The sequence below is a fragment of the Anopheles coustani genome, chromosome 3 (genome assembly GCF_943734705.1).
Source record: "Anopheles coustani chromosome 3, idAnoCousDA_361_x.2, whole genome shotgun sequence".
In the NCBI taxonomy this organism is placed as follows: Eukaryota; Metazoa; Arthropoda; class Insecta; order Diptera; family Culicidae; genus Anopheles; species Anopheles coustani.
Window position 1 is genome coordinate 16,821,254 of NC_071288.1, and position 22,571 is coordinate 16,843,824.

Here is a 22,571-nt window from a genome sequence, read left to right on the forward strand (position 1 = left end):
GTGTATAATTCAAACGACCTCAAGGAGAGCCAAGAGGATGTAATGTTTCAAGTGGCCCTCATCTGACCGGTACGGTTTCCCATCCTTCACATGTCGAAAGGCAACATAATTAGTTTTGTGAACGGTATTTACGAAAGGGTTTCCGCAGCTCGTCGTTGTCGTTAATTAAAATTAGCTTATGCTAACCGAATGTCTTTGGCTAGTTTCGCCTCAAGTTTGGATATGAAAACCGGTGTCACAACCGAGCGAGTCACCGCAACAGCCGTACTGCTGGAGTATCTAATTAATGCCATCATATGCCACAGTAGACAACGCAAATCCCCACAGTGCCGACTCAACCGACCGGTTCGTAAAGGAATTTCGCACGCCTACGCTTTGATTCACGTCTCGAGACCGAGACGATTTAATCGCTTTACAGTTGACATGGTATGACGGGTGAAAAGTTTGTCTCCGGCCCCACTGGTTTCCCCCCGTTCCACCAGTTGAACTGTACTGGACCGTCGGGCAGAATCGACACTCCGATGGAGACACTCCGGCCAACCCATCCATATACCGATACAACAAAGGACACGCATGCCCGATAAAGGCTTCGGTTCCGTTTCCATCGTCTTCGGGCTGCAATTTGGTTATAGTTTCCTTTTTGTACTATCTTTTTTTTGGTTACTTTTTTTCCCTCCCTATGCGCCGTATCCCATTTCGAACAAAAATCCCATTATGCTCATGCCGCGAACCGTGAACGTGGGGAAGGCGTACCATCAAAGGCGTACCATCACTTCTTAGCGGCATCACGGTAATGGCCTCGTCAACTGGCGTGTGAATGCTCCTGACGTGCCCGTCCGAATGCAGCCTACGAGGGACGCACCAGAAGCCGGTGGGGAGGAGGGAATGGTCCCGAAACCGCATCTCATACACGCGAACAAAGGCCAGAAAGCATCGAAGCTTGCAGATATTGGCCAAGTCGCAAGCGAGCGTGCAGCCGGGCCAAGTGACAGAACCAAGCTGGCGTAGGCCGGCGACTCATCGGAAGTACTTACTACCGCGGCCACCAGCAGCCCGTAGTCAGCCTCCATCGTAGATGTAATTCCTGTAGCTCATGTTTCCTTCGTTCTCCAGCTCCGTTGTACTGATTTCCCGCCTAACCTGCCCGAATACTCGCCAAAATCCGAGGTTCTCAAATTCGCGAATTGGCTGCGTACTTTCGCCAGTTCGGTCCGTCCCGAGGGCACGCCGAAGAAATAGTCGCGTGAGTGCCGTGTGAGTGTGTCTACTGCACGAGGAGTTGGTGTGTCTATAGATAATTGCACTACAAAGTTTGCTTCCCGTTCGTTCTTCGATCGCAAGATAATACCGCGATACTATTGATGACTTTTGCCAGCCCCTGTCCATTGTCCAGTGGACACCGTGGTGGAGTGTTGTCGTTCGGCCGAGAGCGAGAAGGTTCAAAACCATCCACCCTTGACCTTCCCTTCCCGGCCGTTTTCGAGACCATTACGGGCGTAATTGATAAATGTGATGAGTAAGTGTTTACAGACCGACACCGAACGTCGCGAGGGAAACGATACCAGGGGGTTCTGTTTGGGGAAGGGGTGCAAGGAAGGTGTTACTATACGCTCGCAATGCGATTAATTACCACGCATTTCTACCCCGGCACACCCTCTCATGGAACCAGCATGCCTTCTAAGCAACGTGGACGGACATCTCGCGCAATTTTTATTTGTTTACAAACGGTTTCGCGTTTGCCAGCGCGCTCTAGTGCGGACAAATAGAAAATAAAACATACGACCCATCTCGGATCGGATCTTGCGTTGAGATGAGTGCTTCGAACGCCAGCTTGCACTCAGCGTGGAACGTTCCGAGTCTGGAGTCCGTCAGTGTTGTTTCTGCCGTCGAGTTTACAAGACGTACACGTGGCGCGCGCGCACACGTCGTTGTTCTAACGCCAGATCTGTTCGTTCGTTCGTTCGTTCGTTCGTTCGTTTGTCGTGGCTTGTTCGGAGCGAAGTGTTCCCGGCAGCATCCGGCAGCATCCACGCTGACGGTGAAGGTGCATCTAGCAGGCCGACTGGCGTTAAACACTTCCGTCAAACAAGATGTGAAGCCGGAAACAGCCCATAGAACAGCGGGGGGAAAAAAAGCCCGAAGCATAACGAGGGAACAAAAACCGACGGGGGTGAGAAGAAAAAAACGAAGCGCGAAGAAGGTTCTTGTGATATGATTGTCGGGGGAAGCGTTTGCAGAAAAGCGTGAGACGACAGAAAAAAGATACCGCTCGCCCGAAGCGGAAAAAGCAGAAGAAAAGTGGCATGGAAAAGCGTGCTGCTGCTGGGGGGCACACGAACGAAGGCACAAAGCCGTTGCCCCGGTTGCTTTTCTTCGCTGCCCGGCTCGGTTCGGCTCCTGAAAGGCAGGTTGACGTCTGAATGGGAACAAGCGTCGAGGTCCGCGAACAAGTAGGCGCCGTGTGAACAAGGAAACATCCCTTTCCCTTCCGCCGGGTGGAAAGCTTTTTCCGCACACTTGTGCGCAACGATATTCGCACCCCTCCTTCACCGGGTGGAAAGCGGACGGTGGGGGGGTTTGGCAAGCCGTCGTCGTCCATCATCGCAAAGGAACCCGCGTCACCCTGCGGCCACCCGTCGCTCGCTCCAGGGAAAGGTGTCGGAGAGAAGGATATTTGTCTCCTTTATCATTTCATTAGGGCCCATCGTTATGGCCGATCGCTGGTGCTGGGGGGAGGTGGGAAGGAAAATGGGGGCTTGGAGTGTAGCGGAGGATGGGGTGAATAGTGTGCCGCAGGTCGAAGCGGTTGCCCATTCGCTGTTTAGTGTCGCCCTGGTGTCAAGTGAAAGTGAAGCTGTACTAACGCAACATGTGTGAATATTATTATTGTATGGTGCTATAGATTATACGACGGCGGCCAGCTTGTGTGGCTGTGTCTCTGTGTGTGTGTGTTAGTGTCACCGATCCTTTTTCACCGAACGAACAAAAGTCTACGCCACAAAGTGAGTTCGCAAAAGTTGAACAACGACAGCATGTGGACATATCCTCCGACGGCATCCTCGGGCGGACTCGACCCACCAGCGGTCTCAGTGTCCGTGTCCTATTAGGGGTGATTTATTGTGCTCCTCCACCATCGCCACCAACTACCACCAGCGTCCCCATAAGCCAAAAGAACAAACGTTACTCTGTGACCGTAATCGAGCATTAAATCTGACTGTGAAAGCATAATCCTTGTCTGTGGCCGTATGCTGAGTCAAGCAGGCTGCGTGGCTGTTAGTGTAAGTAGAGCCAATCTGAGGAGATGAGAAAAACCTTGCAATCTTTCCCCCCTACCCTTCTCCCACCTACCGTTGTGGGGATCCAGCTGAGTCCTGCGTCTACTCGACCCTCTCGAGTCCTGCTGGAAATGAGGAATCATTTCCATATTTGCACCCTGATCTTAGCACCCTGTTCACTGTGGGCCAAGCATTGGTTCCAGCAAACATACCTGACCGCCTTAGACAAAGAAGGTGCGCCTTCCAATGGGAACAGTGTTGGTGTAATGATTGTACAGTCGACGGTTGGATAACGAAGCATTCCGCATAAAGGATCAAGCTTATTTGGCGTATGATTATTTTTTTTATCTGTTTTTAACTGTAATTTAAACAAAAAATTTGCACAATGGATAAACTGCTTGCAACTTGCTTCAATACGCACCTCCTAAGCGAAAATTGGAATCGATCTCTCGTGCCTCTAAATTATGTTGTTAAAAACGGGAAAATAACCTCCACTTTGTTTTCATTTTGATTGCTGCCATTACATTACATTTCCAATCATCATTTAATGCATATAGTTTTCGTATATGATAATTTATTGGTTCAAAAAACTATTTTCAATGTCTTAAATAAAGATTTCGGTCTCGTATTGATTTTTTCCTGTTTTTCACTTTCGTTATAAATGAAGTGTTGCATAATTCATGCAAAATCTGACTACGAAAAGTAGGAATAAGAAAACTGTGCGTCACTATCACAATTTGCCTTTTGCCTTTTGCCTTTTGGAGCACCTCCAACCGCGATCTTTTAGATGATATAGTCCAACATTAAGCGAATGAAGCGTTTCTTACTTCCAAAGTTGATTGAAAGAATTACTTTAAATTAAATTAAATTTCTAATATTGTTCAACTACAACGTTTACTTTGTAGCATGGTTGGCTGTTTTGAAATGTAACTTTTTTCCTCCTGATCGTTCACCTCAAGATGTTCGTCAACTTTATTAGAACAAACTGTGCTTTTACCTCCAATGGCCTTAAGCTGCCTTCGAAGAAAATGTTGCTGATATTGGCATGATCGACTTCCATATTGGAGCTTTCATTTGGAAACTCTTTTGATCTAAACTTCTGTTGCTCTGTTGCCATCCATATGCTGATTGACAGTGGAATGGTTCAAAGTAGACAGTATTACCAAAACTTTTAACTTCAACGTTCTCAGTTCATCTGATGACTGAAAGAACTCACTTTCCTAAGTACGAAAGTTTGAAGCCGTAAAGATCGTTAGAAAGAATAACATTATGAGAACTTTGCAGTTGTCCTACAGTATCACTAAACTTGATGTGATTAACGAGTCCAGTTTATTTATGGTCGACTTTAATCATACCTGTTGGCATTAGGCGGCAACTCCCCCCGGGGAGGAGCGCCCAAAGGGTCACTCCAAAACCATCCATTAACTTTCCGGTCCTAATTTTCCCAAATAATCGTCCCTGCCGCTGGGTAAGGTGACTTTTAGTTGCTAGGCTTTTCCGGGACAACAGTTCGCTCCTGCGCCCGTATTAAAATACTAATACATCATCCCGAACGACCCGAAGCCACAAGAAAAACCCAATCGCGTAAATAGAATATACCACCCCCCCACCCGGGGGGAGGGAAAAGAAGGCCGTGCTCCGCCCCTTATCCCCAGAGGGAGTTGGTTCGACCGACGGATTGTTTGGCAAAGGCGGATGGTTGCAACAAAAGCCGAAGCCTGGTTACAAATGTGTTCCTCGGTGCAGGATTATGGTTGGCACCGACAAAAAACGGGGGGCTTTTCCCTTTCGTTCGTTTCGTTATTTATTCGTCCGTTTGTGGTCCCCGGGAACCTCCTGGTGTGGATCCTGGCGGCAAAAAAGGGGCCAACCCACAGCGCCACAAACCACTAATTGAGAGCAAAACTAGATAAACTCAAACGGATGGGTCTGTGAATGTGTTTTTTTTTTCGTTTTGTCGTTGTTTCTTGTGCATTTATTTTATTGCTTTTCGATAAACTCCTCGTTTTTGGTATCGTTTTGTGGTGGTGGTATTTTCTTTCTGTTATTTCCTTGCACGAGCCTTTTTTATTGCTCCTTCCGAGCCTCCTTGTGGGAAATACACCGACAGACACACGGGAAGATAAACCAAATGGTGATGGTGTTGTTGCACGCCAGCACCCCGGAATCCATGGCGCGTTTGTGGCGCGGCTCGTGGTTAGATAAATTTTCCCATTTTGCATTTTCCGCCACCCCCACTGAATTGGAATGAGATTTACGATAAGCGGAGCCTTCTCGCCGGAGGAGGGGCGGGGTCCGTTACTCGTCCGTAAGATCCCGAGTAAACTAAGCCTCCTTACCCGTCGCACCCTCCCTTCCCCGTTGGACGCCCTGTCGGGAAATGAAAGACCGCACGATCGTCGGCCCGAATCGATATCAATCAATCATCGTCATCGGGTTTTTCGGGAGGCTTTTGTTTGGGGGTGCCTGGCGCACCGACACCCCATCCCTCCTTCCCTCTTCCTCGCCACAACCCAGGGCACGGGCATGTGACGTCAGGAGCGATTTGTCTTCGCGCTCCGTCGAAGCGGCCCCTCGCTCGACGGTGAGGTGCGGTGTTTCGACCGCTTCCGGTCTGCTTTACATCCCCCTTCCCCCTCCCCATGTCCCAACAACCCCTTGCCCGACGAGTCTATTCGATCTATTCCTTTTTCTATGCCATTAGATCGCATAAATTTTCATCCAAATGACAGCCCTGTATCGACTGACGCGCGTCCATATGGCAAGGGTTTACTGGCACGGGACACTGACACCACCTCGGTAGAGGAGGAAGAAAGGATGTGTCGACGAACACGCGCACACACACACACACCGGCCCTCCCTTTTGCGACATGCCAGCCCATGTTCACGCGGTGGCGCCTTGTCGCTGACTTTTGATACCCACGCCTTCGGTCACGCTGAAGTGAGGGAGATATTGAATTGCTTGCCAACTTTCACCGAACCCTCACACACACTCACGCACACTCACACCCGCCAACTATCCCTGTCCCGTCAGCCAATTCCTAGAGGCGCTACCCTTTTGCGGAATTCTTAAACTTTTGCCCCGGACAGCAACAATTTTTCTCGAACCCACGGCCCAGACGACGATTTTTCCCGCTGACCCGGTTTATGAGCCACAAGGAAATCAAATGGGAAGGAACCCGCCGCTCGCTTCTGGAGGGTGAAAGAAGTGTTTTCTTATCGGGTGCCCGATTTCATCTTTTTTTCTGTTGGTTGGTACTTTGTCCGGCGGTCTTCTGTCCTGACATGTCGCCCCGATTTTCCCACCCCACCCGGGGAAAGTTGTTGGGGAAAGGATGTGGAAAACCTCGACTTGATTGAAGCGAAATCGAAAGTGGTGGGCTGCCAAACAAATAACAAATTGTGTTACATATGACCTGTCTAGAAAATTGCCTCCGAACCGAATTGAATTCGATTTGCTGCAAATAAAAGTGGAAGGAAGGAAGTTGTGGGGGAGAGAAAAAAAAACTGGAGAGAAAGAAAAGCACGACCACCACAACCCGGAAAAACAATCTGTGTGACGGCGAGCAAATTTTTGGGTTCGGACGTTCCGATCGGTGGGGCGGAGAGGAGGGGGGCGAAAGAAACTCCGAACGACACACATACCCACACGTACGTGTTTGACGTTTCGGTGCACATTTACAAATTGGCAGCAACAGGAAGCCGAGGACAAAACTAATGAATTGAGTCCGTTGAGTAAATTTGATTTTCCGTCACACTTGTCTCCCGTCTATGGTCCGGACATGGTAGATGTGTCGTGGTGCCCGGTCACTGGAAGAAAATTCTTTTCGCATGGCGCTTTACTCCTATCCACGGTCGAGCGTACCTCGTTTATGCTTTCCGGTCGGATTCATAATTGTTTTTACGGTCGTACTCACATCTCGCCGGCGCTCGGTGTCATAAATTGTGAACGACAGCTTTCCACCGACACATACTCCCTCACACACACACACACACACAGTAACCTCCTCAAAAACGGACGATTAAAGGTGGCCTCGAGAAAAAGGGCGAGCGTCCATTTTATTGCTTCGTGTTAATATTTCACTTCATTTTCGTTCGAGTTTTTGGGGCCCGACCCTGGCGACAATTTGGCACAGGCCGTAATCCGGGCAAACTTTTTCCCTTTCCTTCCGTGGTGGTGGGAAGAGGTGGCTTGGGGGGGAGGGCGAGGGGAGGTGAAAAATGTAGCAGCCTGATGCTGGCGCAATAATGACATACAGCCGGAAATATCGTGCCCTGTTTTACAAGCAATTTGTTGCCGGCCCGTTTAAGCCCGCTCGGGCTCGGTGAGCATTTTCGGTTCGCCATCACACCACCATCGCAAATTGGTGTTCAACTTTTAATGACACACATGACACACCGGCCTCCGAAAGGTCTATTTTCCCTCCCCTATATCCCTCGCTTGGTTTTCTAATTGCAAACTACGGGACGTCCCCGGGCTTTTAACCCTTGGCTTCATAATCAGCGTTATCGTTCGGTTAGTTTCACTTAACATCCTTAATCTCGACCCCCTGGTTCCGGGTTTGCGACGCTTGTATTACGAGCTGAGCATGCATAAAACACCCGAAATCCCTTCACCAACCATCGTTGTTCCGATGCTTGTCGTTTCAGGAGCGAGGACTTGCTTCTGCAGAAATAAAATAAAAGCCCCGGCGCGAGAGCTCATAAACCACCTTTTCGTACGGAGCGCTTCCGAACGGAGTTGCTGGGAACGGTGATGGACGGTGGCAAAACGTTGCCCGGTTCAACCTGCTGCGCTTCCAACGGATCCAGTGCCATGTCGGAGCTGGGGTGGAGCAGTAGCTCCGAGCTGGAGGTGACCACCGGCGGCAACTGGCTCAACAGTGGCCTCTCGACGCTCCCGGGGCCACCCAGGCCGAACAGCACCACCGAAACCCTGTAAGTATTTCCTCTCGTCCGTGAAAAAAATGACAAGAACACAAAAATGTATGAGAAGCAAACGATTAAGACGGCAAATGAAACGGTTGGTTCGGTGAGCGAGCGGAAAGGACGAGCGTTCTGAGGTGGACTTTCGGAGCACTTTCGTTAATTGTTGCGAAAAGACTGGCCCCCCCGGGATTCACATTGTCCCAAGCACCGCCCACCGGGTTGGAACTGACCTCGGGTCCGAGGGATTTTCCTTCGGCTGCAGAATACGCTGGCTGAAACAACATAGAGCCTAGTCCGGGGTCGGAAAACATAAACAGACAGATGATACGTGTACGTGTAGAGCTCTCCTCTCGAGAAGCACTTCTTTCTTGTGCCATCTTTCCGACGAGATCAGATGAGATAAATATGACAAGGGAGAAGATTAACATTTGGGCCAGGCTAGGCACGATAATGAAACGCTGTGTGTAAAGTCCACTTGAGCAGCGAAGCGCAAAAAGAACTCTCCCAGCATCAGACGAAACCATGCGCTTTTGCAATTCATTTCAAGGTTTTCTCCTCTGATGCACCAAGATAGCTGAAACGATTAACTTAAAAGCATTTCTTGTGCATCACAAAAATGACAATGAACTCTAAATGAAAAATAGAATGTCACATACTACAGAAAAGCTACCTTACGAGTTTTAAGGCTTGTCTTTTTATTTAAAGATCTAAAGTTTTCCATGTTTTCTTCCTCAACATTTTAACAGACTTTCATATTCAATTTTTCGTGTTGGAAGAAAAGGTCTTTAGAATTTAGGTACTTTTATAAATGCATCAAATCCAATAATTTTGTGCTGCCAAGATTGAAACATTGGGGAAATTTCGTTTAAAACAATCAATATGCTTAGAATACCAAAAGATAGGTTAGATACCATTTAAATCATCAAATGGAACAAAAATGCTTTGTGTTAAAACCAGCCACCAAAACTGGTTCTATATTCTACGAAAAACAAAGGCCCTCAACTTTGGAAAAGTAAATATTACACGGGAAAGTAAACAGAAATCTACTTTTTTATGTAACTTTTTTGAGCTTTTTGTGTTATTTTATTAAACTTGTCCCTCAAACTTGCCTACCCCATGGTTTTTGATGTTTCAACACACATTTGTAAAGGCTTAGGTCACATTTTAGTGTGGTATAATGTTGTGTTGCATCAAACATCTCTGGCACTAATATATTCATCATGTCTACTTTATCTGGCTTCCAGATGAGGCTGATTATAAATACACTTTCCTCGGCAGCAAACACCACTCGCTTGACGTGCTGCCTTTGTACCCGCCCTGCCAGATGTTAGTTTAGTTACGGTTATAAAACTGACGCCTGCAGCATCATCTCCGGGAAGGGCGGAGCGAAACATTCATTTGCTTAGCCATTCCTTTAAAACCATGCCGAAACCCCCATCCCCCTTGCCAAGGCCCATTCCCCATTGTAATGAACGGACCTTTTTTCTGCCGACGGTCAAGATTGGGCTGGAGCTAGAGGCTTCCGAGCGCACGAACGTTGGGGGAAAAAATAGGACTCGGGACGAACAGGAACTCCCTTGTTTTGCGGAGGGCGGCTGCTAGGCTTCTGCTTTGTGAAAGTGCTATGGATTAGATTAGCAGTGTTCCTTCTTGCAGCCCACGTCCCGGTAGAGGAGAATCCCTGGCTGAATTCTTACCAGTGCCGATTCCTCAAACGATACTAGAACCGAGCCGATAAAGGACGGTTGACTGACGGTGTGATATAAAAAAAAGGCCAGGGAGAGAGCGGGAGGAATACATTGCGCACCCAAACGGTAGGAAAGCGAACACAAGCGTCGTGAGAACGACCGTGGTGGGGTTCCGTTTGCATATTTAGAAAACATCCGGGCACTTCCGGTTCCGGACGATGCATAGTTGCTCTCGAATTTCAACGACTTTCAACACTGCGGCACATTGCAATGCTCCCGAAGGACAGGGTTTGAGTGTATCGTACCCGTGTGTATGCGTATGTGTGTTTGTGTGTGCAAACTTGTGCCGAGTCCATTCTGCTGGCTGCTACCGTTGCGCCACTGCATTGCAATGTAAGGCATGTTTCAAGGAAATTCCTTCCTTCCCGTGGAGAAGAAGACGCCATCGTAGCATTTGCCGGTCCTTCCCGTTGCCAACTTCCGCAGTGAATTCACGTACACACACACACACACACACACACACACACACACACAAACACAAACACGTGCGTTGAAAGGAAGGGACAAACAAAAGGCACCTTTCGCAAGCGAGCCCAAAAGGAAGTACGCAGCCAGTTGCATAGTACGGGGCACCAGGCGCCTCCATCGGGATCCGGGGTTGAAAGAAAGGTGGCCGGCCATTGTTCTTGCAAGTGACGACGACGATGATGGGTGAAGTGTTCCACTGGGGCCAGAGGGTGGCACCTTCATTGTGCCATTCACTGGCGGGATCACCGAGGCGAAGAAAAACATCAAAACACGAGTTTCTGCTACGGTGTTTCGAATGCAAGCCATGTTGCAAACCCCCCAACCCGACGAAAGGTGGGTGAAGCGGTGTGCATATGGGAATTTCACACGGCACGTGGCAACGGGAAGGGTGCCGGCACCCGGTTGGAATGGTCGAAATGTGCAACGTATGTGCCCCAAGTAAACCTCTAACCTCCCGACAGGTAGCGAGCATACGCTCTAAAGTGCTCTACATTTGCACAATTCGAGCAGCTCCCTGGGATGCTGTCTGTACCAGCAGCTTCGAGAGTGCTTCCAATTGCAGCCAATGAACAATGTACGGCAGAGGCAACACTGTAAACTATTTCAATTGCGATTATCCATTTGCGAAATGATGCTACTAAATGGTACCCGCCGGAAGACCTCCCATCCATTTCCTCCCAATCGGCACGGGGTTTCGGCATCCGGGAACATACTACATTGCTACTGACTACATGTGCGCTTGGGAAAGATTGTGAGCATGCAGACACACACACACACACACACACGCATGCACGCTGCTCGAAATAATTGGTCAGTTGTTATGTGTGCTACGGACACGGAGATACGGAGCGAGTTTCAGGGAGGGCCAAGCTCGAGTTGCTGGTTCGAGTGGGTTTGATTGCGGTCTCTGACTCCAATCGGGCCCCGTCAACAAGGGATAAGAACGCACGAGCATGCGTGAGTGTGTATGTACGGCATTTATTCAATTACAGCGTACCACCCGGAATACTTTCTCCGGGTTCGGGTGCAATTAATGTAGCGTAATTAATCGCCACAACAACAATCGCTCCCGAAACGGGTCGACCAAAACCCCGAAAGTGGTACCTATCTCTGTTCTTCCCCTCGCCACGGCCCCAACCAATCGGGATTGGGCTGTTGCTGGCAGCTTTTCCTGCAATCCGAAACAAAATGCATTCCTCCGCAAAGCTGAAAAACCGAGCTGATATATCACTTCGCTCCACGTCTGAAGGGGCAAACTAATATGGATAGAAATGGGCATGCTGGTTTCTTTTTGCGCCATTTTTGTTTTTCATTCCGCGGTGTAAGTTTTCCATCAGCGCCGAAATGAATAATCGTTCAAAATTGAAACTGCACTGCGTGGCGGTTTGCATACATTTAGGCGCCCGCGATTCGCATCGGCAAATATTCGAAAGGGGTTTTGTTTTCGAAACAGCGAGGTCCTTGAGCGGAAAACCTGGCTTCGAATTGCTTTTCCTAGACAGGCAGCGACATGAAAAACAAACCGCTAGAAATAGATACCTATTCCCGCCTCCATTCTCACTGGCAATTTTCCCCCTTTTGTTTTGGTATTTTGTTTGGTCGGAAGAAATCCTCTTCAAAAGCTCTTTTCCCGACCGGGGGGGCCGATCGTATGGTGCTGGAACGTCAAGCACCACGTCTGGTAGCACGACATGGCACAGCACAGCCATTGGAAGTATTTGGTTTACAAATTCTATGCCTCAAGGGCATATGAGAAGAGGGGGAAAAAGCCACAGTCACCCAGTTTGGGCGACGTTGTGGGAATGTTGGTTAAGGGTTTTCTTTTTTTCGTTTCGGCTGGAATGGCAATCGATTCTCCCTTTCCAGGCTGTTTAATTTCGGAAGCAAACACACGCACACAAAAATACACGAAAAACGCATTTTCTGTTTATAGACAGAAGTTTTGTTTTGGTGCGTAACGCTGATTTCCATCGCGATTTGGAAACGATATGGTTTGGTGTGTTTTTCCACCGCAAAGTAATTCAATTGTGTTGAGTTGCCCGGAAACGAGTTTCGTTACGGATGGTGCAAATAAGAGTTTTTTGTTTTTTAAACCCGGAGTGGTCTAAATTTTGTTATGGACCATGTAATGTAACAAAGTAATCAACAAAAAATTAAATTGCGTTTTTCCGGCTGGAAAAAGCACTTTCCCGTTTGTAAGGCCACATGTAACCAAGCATTAACGTTAGTTCTCAACCATTGACGTTCGTCGATCAGAAACCATTCTCGTCCCGTGCACGAGGGCTCTACTAATTTTCCCCCTTTTCCTCCCACCGCAGGCAAATAATGGACTTCTTCTCGATATTGCCGCTCTGGCGGCTCATCATGTGGAACGTTCTGTTCGCGGGCATCGTCATCACGGCCACCGTCGGTAATCTGATCGTGGTGTGGATCGTCCTGTCCCACAAGCGGATGCGCACGGTAACCAACTACTTCCTGGGTATGTAAATTGATCGGCCCGAGGAACCGGAAGCGGGAGCTCGGCTGAAAGAAACAACGCGAAAAAAAACAACGCACTCCAACGTGACTATTCATTTTTCTACCCTTTTCCTTCTTTTTCCACAGTTAATTTATCGATAGCGGATGCGATGGTGTCCACGCTGAACGTCACCTTCAGCTACACGTACATGCTGTACCTGGACTGGCCCTTCGGGACGATGTACTGCAAGATATCACAGTTCGTTGCCATCCTCAGCATTTGCGCTTCCGTGTTCACGCTGATGGCCATCGCGATAGATAGGTGGGTACAGGAGGATGAGGAGGGCGGGAGAGTTATTTATATGTGTGTCCATTTTGTCCGGGAGTGTTTTTCCTTCGCCTGCCAAAAGGATCCGATTTTTATTTCATTTAATTTTTGCAAAACAATCCAATACCATCATCCTCCCCGGTGGTTGCCGTTTCGCTTGACTTCATCATTTTATCTTCATTACTCTTCGCTGATGGTGGAGTTTACCACCACCGTCGCCCCCGTTGCTACATTCGGCGTGGCCTGCCGCTCCATCAATTCCGTCCCGGTGACGAATGTCCTTCGTGTGCAAATGTTCTCCGACCAACCGTGACACCAGAACGCTCGAGCGAACGACCGACCGGCCGTATGTTTGCAAACGAGAAAACAAACGCACAAACGAACCGACGAACAACAACGGAACCGGCACCCCGAACCGAACCTTCATCCGCTCCACTCCTCCCCCCTGCCTTGGCCTAGCCGAGGACGAGGACAACATAACGACGACTGTGACAACGACTGCGATGACGAGGACGACTGTTTATCCGCTCCGACTCCGTTTGGCCAGGGAAATCCACCTCCTCCCAAAGGGCCAACCCCAGCCGCCATGGTAATGGCCCGTTACCAACCCGGAACTCCTCCCATCCTCTGTCTCTCCACCCCGTGAAAGGAAGGAACGAGGCGTGAGTGCCGGCCGGGGCGGGATCGGGGCGGTTAAGTGCTTTAAGTCGAGCTTTAAAAGCGATTTTGCATATTCGTCGGAAAAATGGCGCACGCCGGGCTTCCGGCCCTTCGCGCTTCATATATCGCTTCGTCCCATTCATGCATCGGTGAGCGGTAAGCGAGATTTCTGGCTTTCGCTTGCTTTTTATTTTTGTTACTTTCGTTTTGCCCTCCGCACGAGGAAAAGCGCTCGATATAGAGCCATCATCAGGACGGCATTTACTTATTTTTTTTTGCCCCAGCTTGGTCTCCATCTCATCCGCGTGTTGCCTCGGGGATGTCAGTAAACAATCCGCATGTCCTTCGTCCCTTCTACTCCCTCCCCCTCGGCCACGCACGGCAGGCCAATCTGTAAATGTGTAGCCAGTGTGCGATTGTTCGGGTGTGCTTAGCACTTATTGGGGGTTTATTTGAGCGGGCGATCTATTGCCTCGCATATTTCATACCGGCCTCTCATCCGGCTGCCCGAATCGGCTTGTTGGTTCCCCACGACGCACTGTTGTTGTTTTCGTTTTTGCTACCGGCTGTTTTTCCTCTTCTCGCCCTTTTTTTCCTTATTTTGTTACTGGGCCTTATTTTATGATTCGGATTACGAAGTCCGCCGCTCGCTTGCCGCCCGCGACGATACGGTGATTAGTCTAACGATTTAAATGGCCGACGAGCGATTACGGCGCGCTTCCGCCGAGCCATAATCAACCATGTCACATGTTTATGAGGACTTTTGCTTCCGCATTTTCCCTTTTTTTTTTACTGTTTTCGACGTGCGGATATGTGTCGGGTAATTGTTTTACCCGTTCCACCGGGAGGGAACCGAGGGGACCATCGTTTGCAGCTTAGCGTGTGGGTAAACAATCTGGACTACACCGGATCTATCTCCTGCTAGATTTCCCGCCCGATAGAGCGGATTTATAGGGTTTCATTATTACGGAAAGCTTTTGATATTTATTTCACACATAGGTATCCCCTATCCATCATCTCGAGTTAGTAGAACAAATTTGCAAACAGTGTGGTTTGTTGTAATTTGATTATGTTTCCGCGTGGAGCATTTCGTTAATAGAGTACTAGAAAAAATACATACTGTTGGTGTGGTGTGGTTGATTGATTATTATTTATCAAGCGTTATATAGGCCTGAGTAACAGAAATAACGTTTTTTCGTTAGATATTTCCCCTGTATACTAAGACACAAAACTAGTATCAAGTCAATATATCTCTAGTACACGTTAAAAAAGTTCTTTAAATTCTATCTAATATTTTGATACTTTTAAATAACTGTAAATGACCGATGAACATATATTGAACTAGATTAATTAGCAGACTACATAGCCACTTCTAATAAGCTTTTCTTTTTATTAACAAAATAGTAAAAATACTTCCTTCTTTAAATTTTTTAGAAGCAGCAAAAACACTTTCTCAACAAGCGGTTCTTATCTTTTCTACTTTTTCCTGTGTTGTAAAAGTAACCGGCAAACAAACCCATCCTTTATTATTATGTGGATTATTTAAAGCTGTTTAAAATATATATTATTTGGGTATTGCAGAGAATGGCTGTACAAATTTTAATTTTACCATGTGAACTTGAAACTCGGTTGGCTTAACTATCATAAAAATTGAACAGAACTTAACAAGGTATATCAACTATAGAACGTTGTAAAATTAGATCAGCTTGCAAAATAAAAAATCAAACACATTAAACGTAGCATCGGTTAGAAAATCGGCCCATGAGCGCCGGGGCTCACCACCTCGACGGCGTGGGTTCGAATCCCAACCGAGATCTGACCCTCCCCTGTACGAGAGGACTGACTATTCACGTACAATAGGGAAACAAGTCTCGTAAGCCCTTAACGGGCAGGCATGACCAAGAGGTCGTTACGCCAAGAAGAAGAAACGTAGCATAAACAGCGATCCAATATGACTCGTTGCCTAATCAAATTTATCTAATCGATAGTAGATCGATTAAAATAACATCGCATCTCACAAAAGCAGAAGCTAAAACCACATTGAAGCCTTCAACTTGAGAAGACCATCATATTGGGCTCAATTCCATTGAAATGGAGGAAAGTAAAGCTTAAGTGTTATGCCTCGTTATAATCTATTAAACTGCAATGATCCGAAACATATGTAATCATGTTCCTAATAACCAAAGCATTACATAATTGGATTTAAACTGAAGCATCCCCCGGCGAGTGTCCTGGGTGATGGTAAATAAATTCCAAACCAGCGCCGCTTGCCCCCAAAAACTTAACCCAGCCACCCTCCCGGTCGGCATTAATTCCTTCAAATCCTCGCTATTTTCGCCATTTTCATAAATCTTATCTTTATCGCGCGTCTCGCCAAAACCCGTGCCGGCATTAAAGGTCATAATAATAACGAAGGGTACTCGAAATAAATTACCATGAGGCCACGTGGCCACCTTCCTGGTTCGGGGCCGGGATGGGCGGCCGCGTTTCCGGTTCTAAGTTTTCCGCTCAACGCCATGAGCGCGGCTGGGGAAACTCTCATCTCGCACAAACGAGATCGGTACCGCCCGTTTACCAGTTTACCCATTTGCTTCCGTCGCCCCTTAAAAAACTATGCTTAAGTAATAAATTATTCAAAAGCGTTTTTGGCCCCGGGACGGCGGGACTCCGACGTCCGACAGGGCGGGTCGGAGTGCCTGGCAACTTTTGCCGTTGGCTCGGTTTGCGGACGATAGCGACGTCGGGCGCTCGTGCGTCGGGCCCAGCACTCGGGCTGATGAATATTTAATTAGAACAATTAGATGAAGTCGCCGACGCAGTCGGAGGTTTAAACAGCGGTGCATCCTCGTCGGTGTTGACGGTTGCCGGCGAATGGCAAACACTGGCCGGGAAATGTAGAAACGGTAGAGCAAATAAAGGAGAGGGCAGAAAAAGTGCTGAGCAAATTCGCGTTGCAGTGCGGAAAAATCCCCGAAATGGTCCCCTCTGGCATGCGAGGCAGCTGGGATCCTTCCCGAGCGCAGATTTAATAATTCACGAAACTGTTCGAGCTGTAATGAAATTGTATTAATTTACTGCGGTCTTCCTGGCGCTGAAAGTGGCAGTCGGTTGCACGAGAACCGCCCGACAGCTCGACCGTGGATTATGTAGTTGCGTGAAGAGAGTGCTGTTTGAAGTCGGTTTCATGGAACTTACCTGCCCCGCGTTCGCTTCTCCCTTTCCGCCCTTGACAGGTACGTGGCCATCATGAGCCCGCTGAAGCCTCGCATGGGCAAGAAGGCGACGCTTTGCGTAGCGGCCGCCATCTGGATCGTCGGCACGATCATCTCCAGCCCGATGCTGCTCTTTTTCACGACCTACCCCGTCAGCGGCCATATCCTGTGCTACGCCGAGTGGCCGGACGGCCCCTCGAACCACTCGGTGCAGGAGTGGTGGTAAGTATCGCAGAAGAAACCCCCCCCCCCCCCCCCCCCTATCCCCCACCACCACCAGAGAGTCAAGAGCATTCCTTTTCATCCCGGCGCCCGTGCAGGTACAACATCGTGTTCATGTTTCTAACCTACTTCCTGCCGATCGGTTCGATGACGTACACGTACGCCCGGGTGGGGCTGGAGCTGTGGGGCTCCAAGAGCATCGGCGAGTGCACCCAGCGGCAGCTCGACAACATCAAAAGCAAACGGCGGGTAAGCATCGAGCAACCAATCGGAGGAAAAACTCCCCCGATACCCGGGGAAAATTGAATGAAGTATGCTCGAGCGAAAGGGAACAGTTTCTGGGGCTCCTGTTTCACCAGCAAGCTCGTGTTTCGAATACCAACATCGGCGATGGACAAAGTTTTCCCTCCCCCCCCAAGCCGGTAGTATCGTTTTTCCTTTTCGAAGGAGTTCAGGTTTCTGTAAAAGGAAGCTCGAGAGTTACCCTCGGGGGAATAAAAAGAGCACCGCAGAGAAATATCGACATTATTTCATTATAACTGAAAATCAGTTCATAGAATCTGGTGTTTCTTTCTCAACAGTCTTACAGTCTTGTTCTAAATGTTAATTGCGATAGCGTTTACGAGGCATTCTGTCACATCTAGCTTGAAGGACACATTTTGGTATGATTTTATACATTTTAATTGGTTGCTAGCTCTTTCTTAATGATAGAAAAGTATTTCTCTTTATAAGGATGTCATAATTTTCTTTTATCTGTTCATTAGACAAATGATTTTCGATGGTTCTAAAATCATAGCAATGAGTGTACCAATCGGAAATGCAGGACAGACTCTAATGATTGAACTTTTCATCAAAATGATCCTTGCCATTTGAATTAACTTTTGTGGCACACGGGAACGTCACAGTTTGACGTGGCACGTGGCAGGGGCAGGACTTTCTCTCGCCGGTGGTAACAATTTAACAACCTTCCCGGAACGATGGCTTGAAAGCGGGCGTCCCTCAAGTGGTCCACGTTGGCGCCGTAATGGGAGCACACGGTTAGCTCATTAGCCATTAGCGAATCTAACTGTCGTATTTTATTTCGTTTCGTCCCATTGCCGTCCCCGCTCCCGGTCGGCCGGTCCGGTGCTCCGAAAATAGGTCGTTAAAATGATGATGATTGTGGTGATAATCTTCGCCGTTTGCTGGCTTCCGTTTCATACCTACTTCATCATCACGTCGTACTATCCGGAGCTGACGAAGAAACACTACATCCAGGAGGTGTACCTCGGCATCTACTGGCTGGCGATGAGCAACTCCATGTACAATCCCATCATCTACTGCTGGATGAACTCGAGGTAAAAACTCTACGGCTGCCCGGTGGTTCCGACTTCGTTGTTCATTCGAAACTAATTTTCTTTACCATTTGGCGTCGGGCGCCCTGTTTTTTTTTTTTTTTTTGTTTGTTTGCTGTTTGCCTTCCGCCCGGATAGGTTTCGCCGGGGTTTCCAGCAGTTCTTCCGGTGCTGCCCGTTCGTGCGCGTGCTCCCGGACAACACCAGCAGCCACCGGCGAACCGGTACGTCCCGGTACTCGTGCTCCGGCTCGCCGGACCATTTGCGAATAGTAAGAAACGGTGCGAACTCGATCCCAGCGTCCGCGCTTCTCTCCTTTCCCCCCCACCTCCCAGCCCGCAAACACTAAATGGAAAACTAACTTGCATCGGATTATGCCGGATGCATACCGCATACATTCGATCCGGCGCTTGTTCCTTTTTTCTTTCCCTTCACTTTCAGATACCGAACGTTCATTCCTTTACAATGGTACCACCGGTGGGTCTCCTAGCGGTCAGCGGAAGTGGCAAACGGGTAAGTCGGTGGGTGGAGAGAAAACCCAGGAAGGGAAAACTTGTCCAAGGGCAAAGTTGCTGCCAGCGACCAAACCGGAAAGCCCTTTTTTTATTACATAATCTCCGGGCGAAAGGTGTCAAGTTAAGTTGTTCTATAATTAAACTGATCTCACCTTTTCCCCCCGGTGTGCGAGTGTGATGCAAGCGTTTCACCAGGTTTTCCTCGAGAATCCATTTCCTAAACCCTTCTAATTGCCTTTGTCTGCCGTAGGGTTCGTATGGACATTGTGAAACTCCCGAAGAACTGTTGAGAGAATCCTTTACCTTCTTCTGGTTATTACAGGTAGCTTGTGAAACTTTTACCAAGAACTTAGACAGTTCTCGGGTTCTTTGTTTGTTCAGCTGGTTTGCTTGGATCTCACCTGTCCAAAATTTGTTTACTATTGTGTTTAGTTTTGATGTTTCGAGAGAACTTGAAGTTACATTATGTCGAACACGTGAACAATTTATTATCATAGAAAAGGGCATCATTAATGATGATAAATGTACTCTTTCAAAATATGTTAGCATGCATGTTTCAAATGAACTGGGAAATCAAGATCGGCACAAAAGCACCAGTAACGTTTACCATTTCATGTGGGATATAAGAAAATAAGGAATTATTATTTAGGATTTTTCAAATACTGATTCCATCGTTTCATCCCCATCTTGTTACCGTAAATGTACCTTCATGCTACAAAAAAAGGTTGAAAATCTCTGTTGAAAGCAGTAAACCTTCAAAATACTTGGGATAAACATGATTAAAAAAGTAATTGGATCACAGCACCATCAAAATACTCCGAAATACAACCATTCTGATGATTTCGCCATCCTGATGCCAGCATTAATCGATTTATGTATTTAAGTCCCCCCTCCATACCGTTCCCACGAACAAATGTTCCTGTAATACCCCGCTTTTCCTTGTTATCATCTTCGCAGGGCATATGAGACGGGTGAACACGATGCCGGCGAGTCGCCTGAATCAGACCACGAGCATGTGCTCCGTGCCATCCGAGGAGGTCCTGCAGCCTTCCAGGCCATCCGCGAAGGATTAGCCGATGACGATGATGGCGCCCGGTTTGGCCCGTGCCCGTGGGAACCGAAGACTTCACTAACCACCACCCAACCGGGGCAGCAGAGACGGACGGATTAACCTCTCGCGAGCGGCCCCAGAAGGCAGTGGTTTGCAACTGTAAATACACAAAACCGTCGACGTCGGTGAAACTTTGCTGTGCAACGAACTTGAGAGCTACCGCTTCGACTGACGCCGAGGAACAGGTGTTCCGTAGAACTTTCATCCCCGCCATATCCTCCCATCAGGATCGAGATGGAGGTGTTGCGCCAGCTGGAACGAAACCGAATCTTATTTCGAGGTGGGCAAGGATTACCCGCTCGGTGGAAACGGAAAAGAAAGAAAATAGGGGTTACGCTGCGAAAGACAGCTCCATCATCCCTCGGCACGGGTTGGACAGGTCGCTCGTCAGTTGATGGAGGAGGAGCAGCAGCAGCAGCTAGCTGGTTTGAGCTCGTAAATTAATTTCCCTTCCAGGTGGAAGCTTTCTACCGAAAACGGAGGAGGAGGCAGCTTCGGGCCCCCGTGCAGGCGTGCAACCCGACACTGTTCTGCGCTTGCCATCTGGTTCATCGATGCGGAAGAATTTTGCCGACCGAAAACCACGATAAAACAGTAAAGTGCTGTAACGCGTACGGTCGGATATCTGTCCTGCCCGCGGGCTGCGAAAAACTTTTACTAAACTGTGTACAATTTCACTATCCAACCCGTCTTTGTCTATAAGGGCTGCTTGTCACGTGATGGTTAAAGGTATGATTTGTTAAAGCTTACTCATCCATGTTGCACGCAGTGTGGTTGGGTTTTTCGGGTAATCGGTCAAATTGGACAGGAAAATGATGGCATATGGAGGTCGGGGATATTTAGGAGAAGAAAAGTATAGAGAAATTGTTCCCATAGCTCCAAGTTCATCGTGTAATCTATTAAATATATGATGAAGAATGGAGATACGAATGACTGGAGTGTGATGGCATCGATTTAATATAATAAAACAGAAACAAGGGCCACAGACGTGACAAGCAGCCTAAACCATAATAACCGCATCACTAGCAGTAAACCAGGTAGCATCTACACGTAATACATATTCGTTTGTTCCGTCGAGTATAACTCAGATCGCTATCGGGGGGAAACTCAACCCGTAAACGGATCAAACCCTTAACGGCCTCCAGGAGAGCCGGTTGGTTAAAACAGAGAAATGGTCAGGTTAATGCTAAGCTGATTAACAGCCCAGTTGCGCTTATTTATGGCAAAGGAATGGGCCGGCGCGGGGTCTAGTGTATCTATCTCTAGCGCCATCATTTCTCGGTCCACCGAAAGGGAGATAAACCCGGCCGATAATCGCTATGTATCGGTTGAAAAGGATGTGGCAGGATGAGGCTGTGAATGGCGTTGTTGTGGAAGGAGGCAGAGGAGGAAAATCCGGTACACTCGAGTGGGCAAGAACCATCGTTCGGCATCGGAGGAAAACCCCAAAACCGTCGTGGCCGTTATTAAACGGCTCGTAAATCGGGGGCCCCGATTTTCATCGACGAAGATTTAGATTTGACTCCATTAATCACGATAAGTGCGAAACGGTGTCTGGGGACGGGGTTTCGGAGGGGAGAGAGTTTGTGGTTTAGGAGTCCGTCTAGGAGGATGTGCTGCCCTTTGCCCCCTGGCCGACGCTAAGCCATAAACAATAGACACACGGGAGTCAAAGGACCAATTTAAATCGTTAAGCGTTACGGAATAAGCTTTAGCTGTTTTCTTGTGAAAGGATAATGTTTTCGAGTGGTGGGGAGGAGACTGGGCTGGACCAAGAGCTGTGAGTCATGCCACAAATTAAAACCGGGCAGAAGTGGAACGAACAGAAAGGAATGGAGCTGGTACCAGACGAGAAAATGAGAAATAAACAACTTTTTGTTTTAGCTGTCGGTATATCGATGCATGTACGAAAAAGGGCGTTTCTTTCATTCTTTCCTGTCCTTAAACTGCATTCTTTCGGGGTGACTTTGCAGTGAACTTTTCGACTTCCAACTCGTTTTTACACAAGACGTAAGTATTAAAGGCAACTTAAGATTGAATGCACCACTATTGCTTCCTGCTTTCTTTCAACCAACTACTCATCAACCCATCACCATCCGCAAGAGCAACACGCACTGAAGGTGATTCTCATCTATCTCGGTACACTAATCTCCGATGACCGCCATCCGTTAGCTGGTTTAAGATATAAGCGGATTTAGGACATTGTCCGAGCGTTTGGGTGCCTTGGCGTCCTACACGGAGTGCCCCTCAAATATACAGCGTTTGTGCATTTTAGCAGTAATCCCCGAGTAAATAGGCCGATCGCAAAGGAA

At 48.1% G+C, this 22,571-nt stretch overlaps 1 protein-coding gene across 1 annotated transcript; it reads left to right on the top strand.

The window, feature by feature from the left end:
• The first annotated feature begins 8,031 nt into the window (after positions 1–8,031).
• LOC131271989 (tachykinin-like peptides receptor 99D) lies at positions 8,032–20,221 on the top strand. The gene is made up of 9 exons (XM_058273592.1): positions 8,032–8,213; positions 12,739–12,899; positions 13,025–13,199; positions 17,099–17,299; positions 17,398–17,548; positions 18,440–18,636; positions 18,772–18,914; positions 19,075–19,146; positions 20,106–20,221. Exons 1-9 carry the CDS (start codon positions 8,032–8,034, stop codon positions 20,219–20,221), a joined length of 1,398 nt encoding a protein of 465 aa, XP_058129575.1.
• Positions 20,222–22,571: the final 2,350 nt, after the last annotated feature.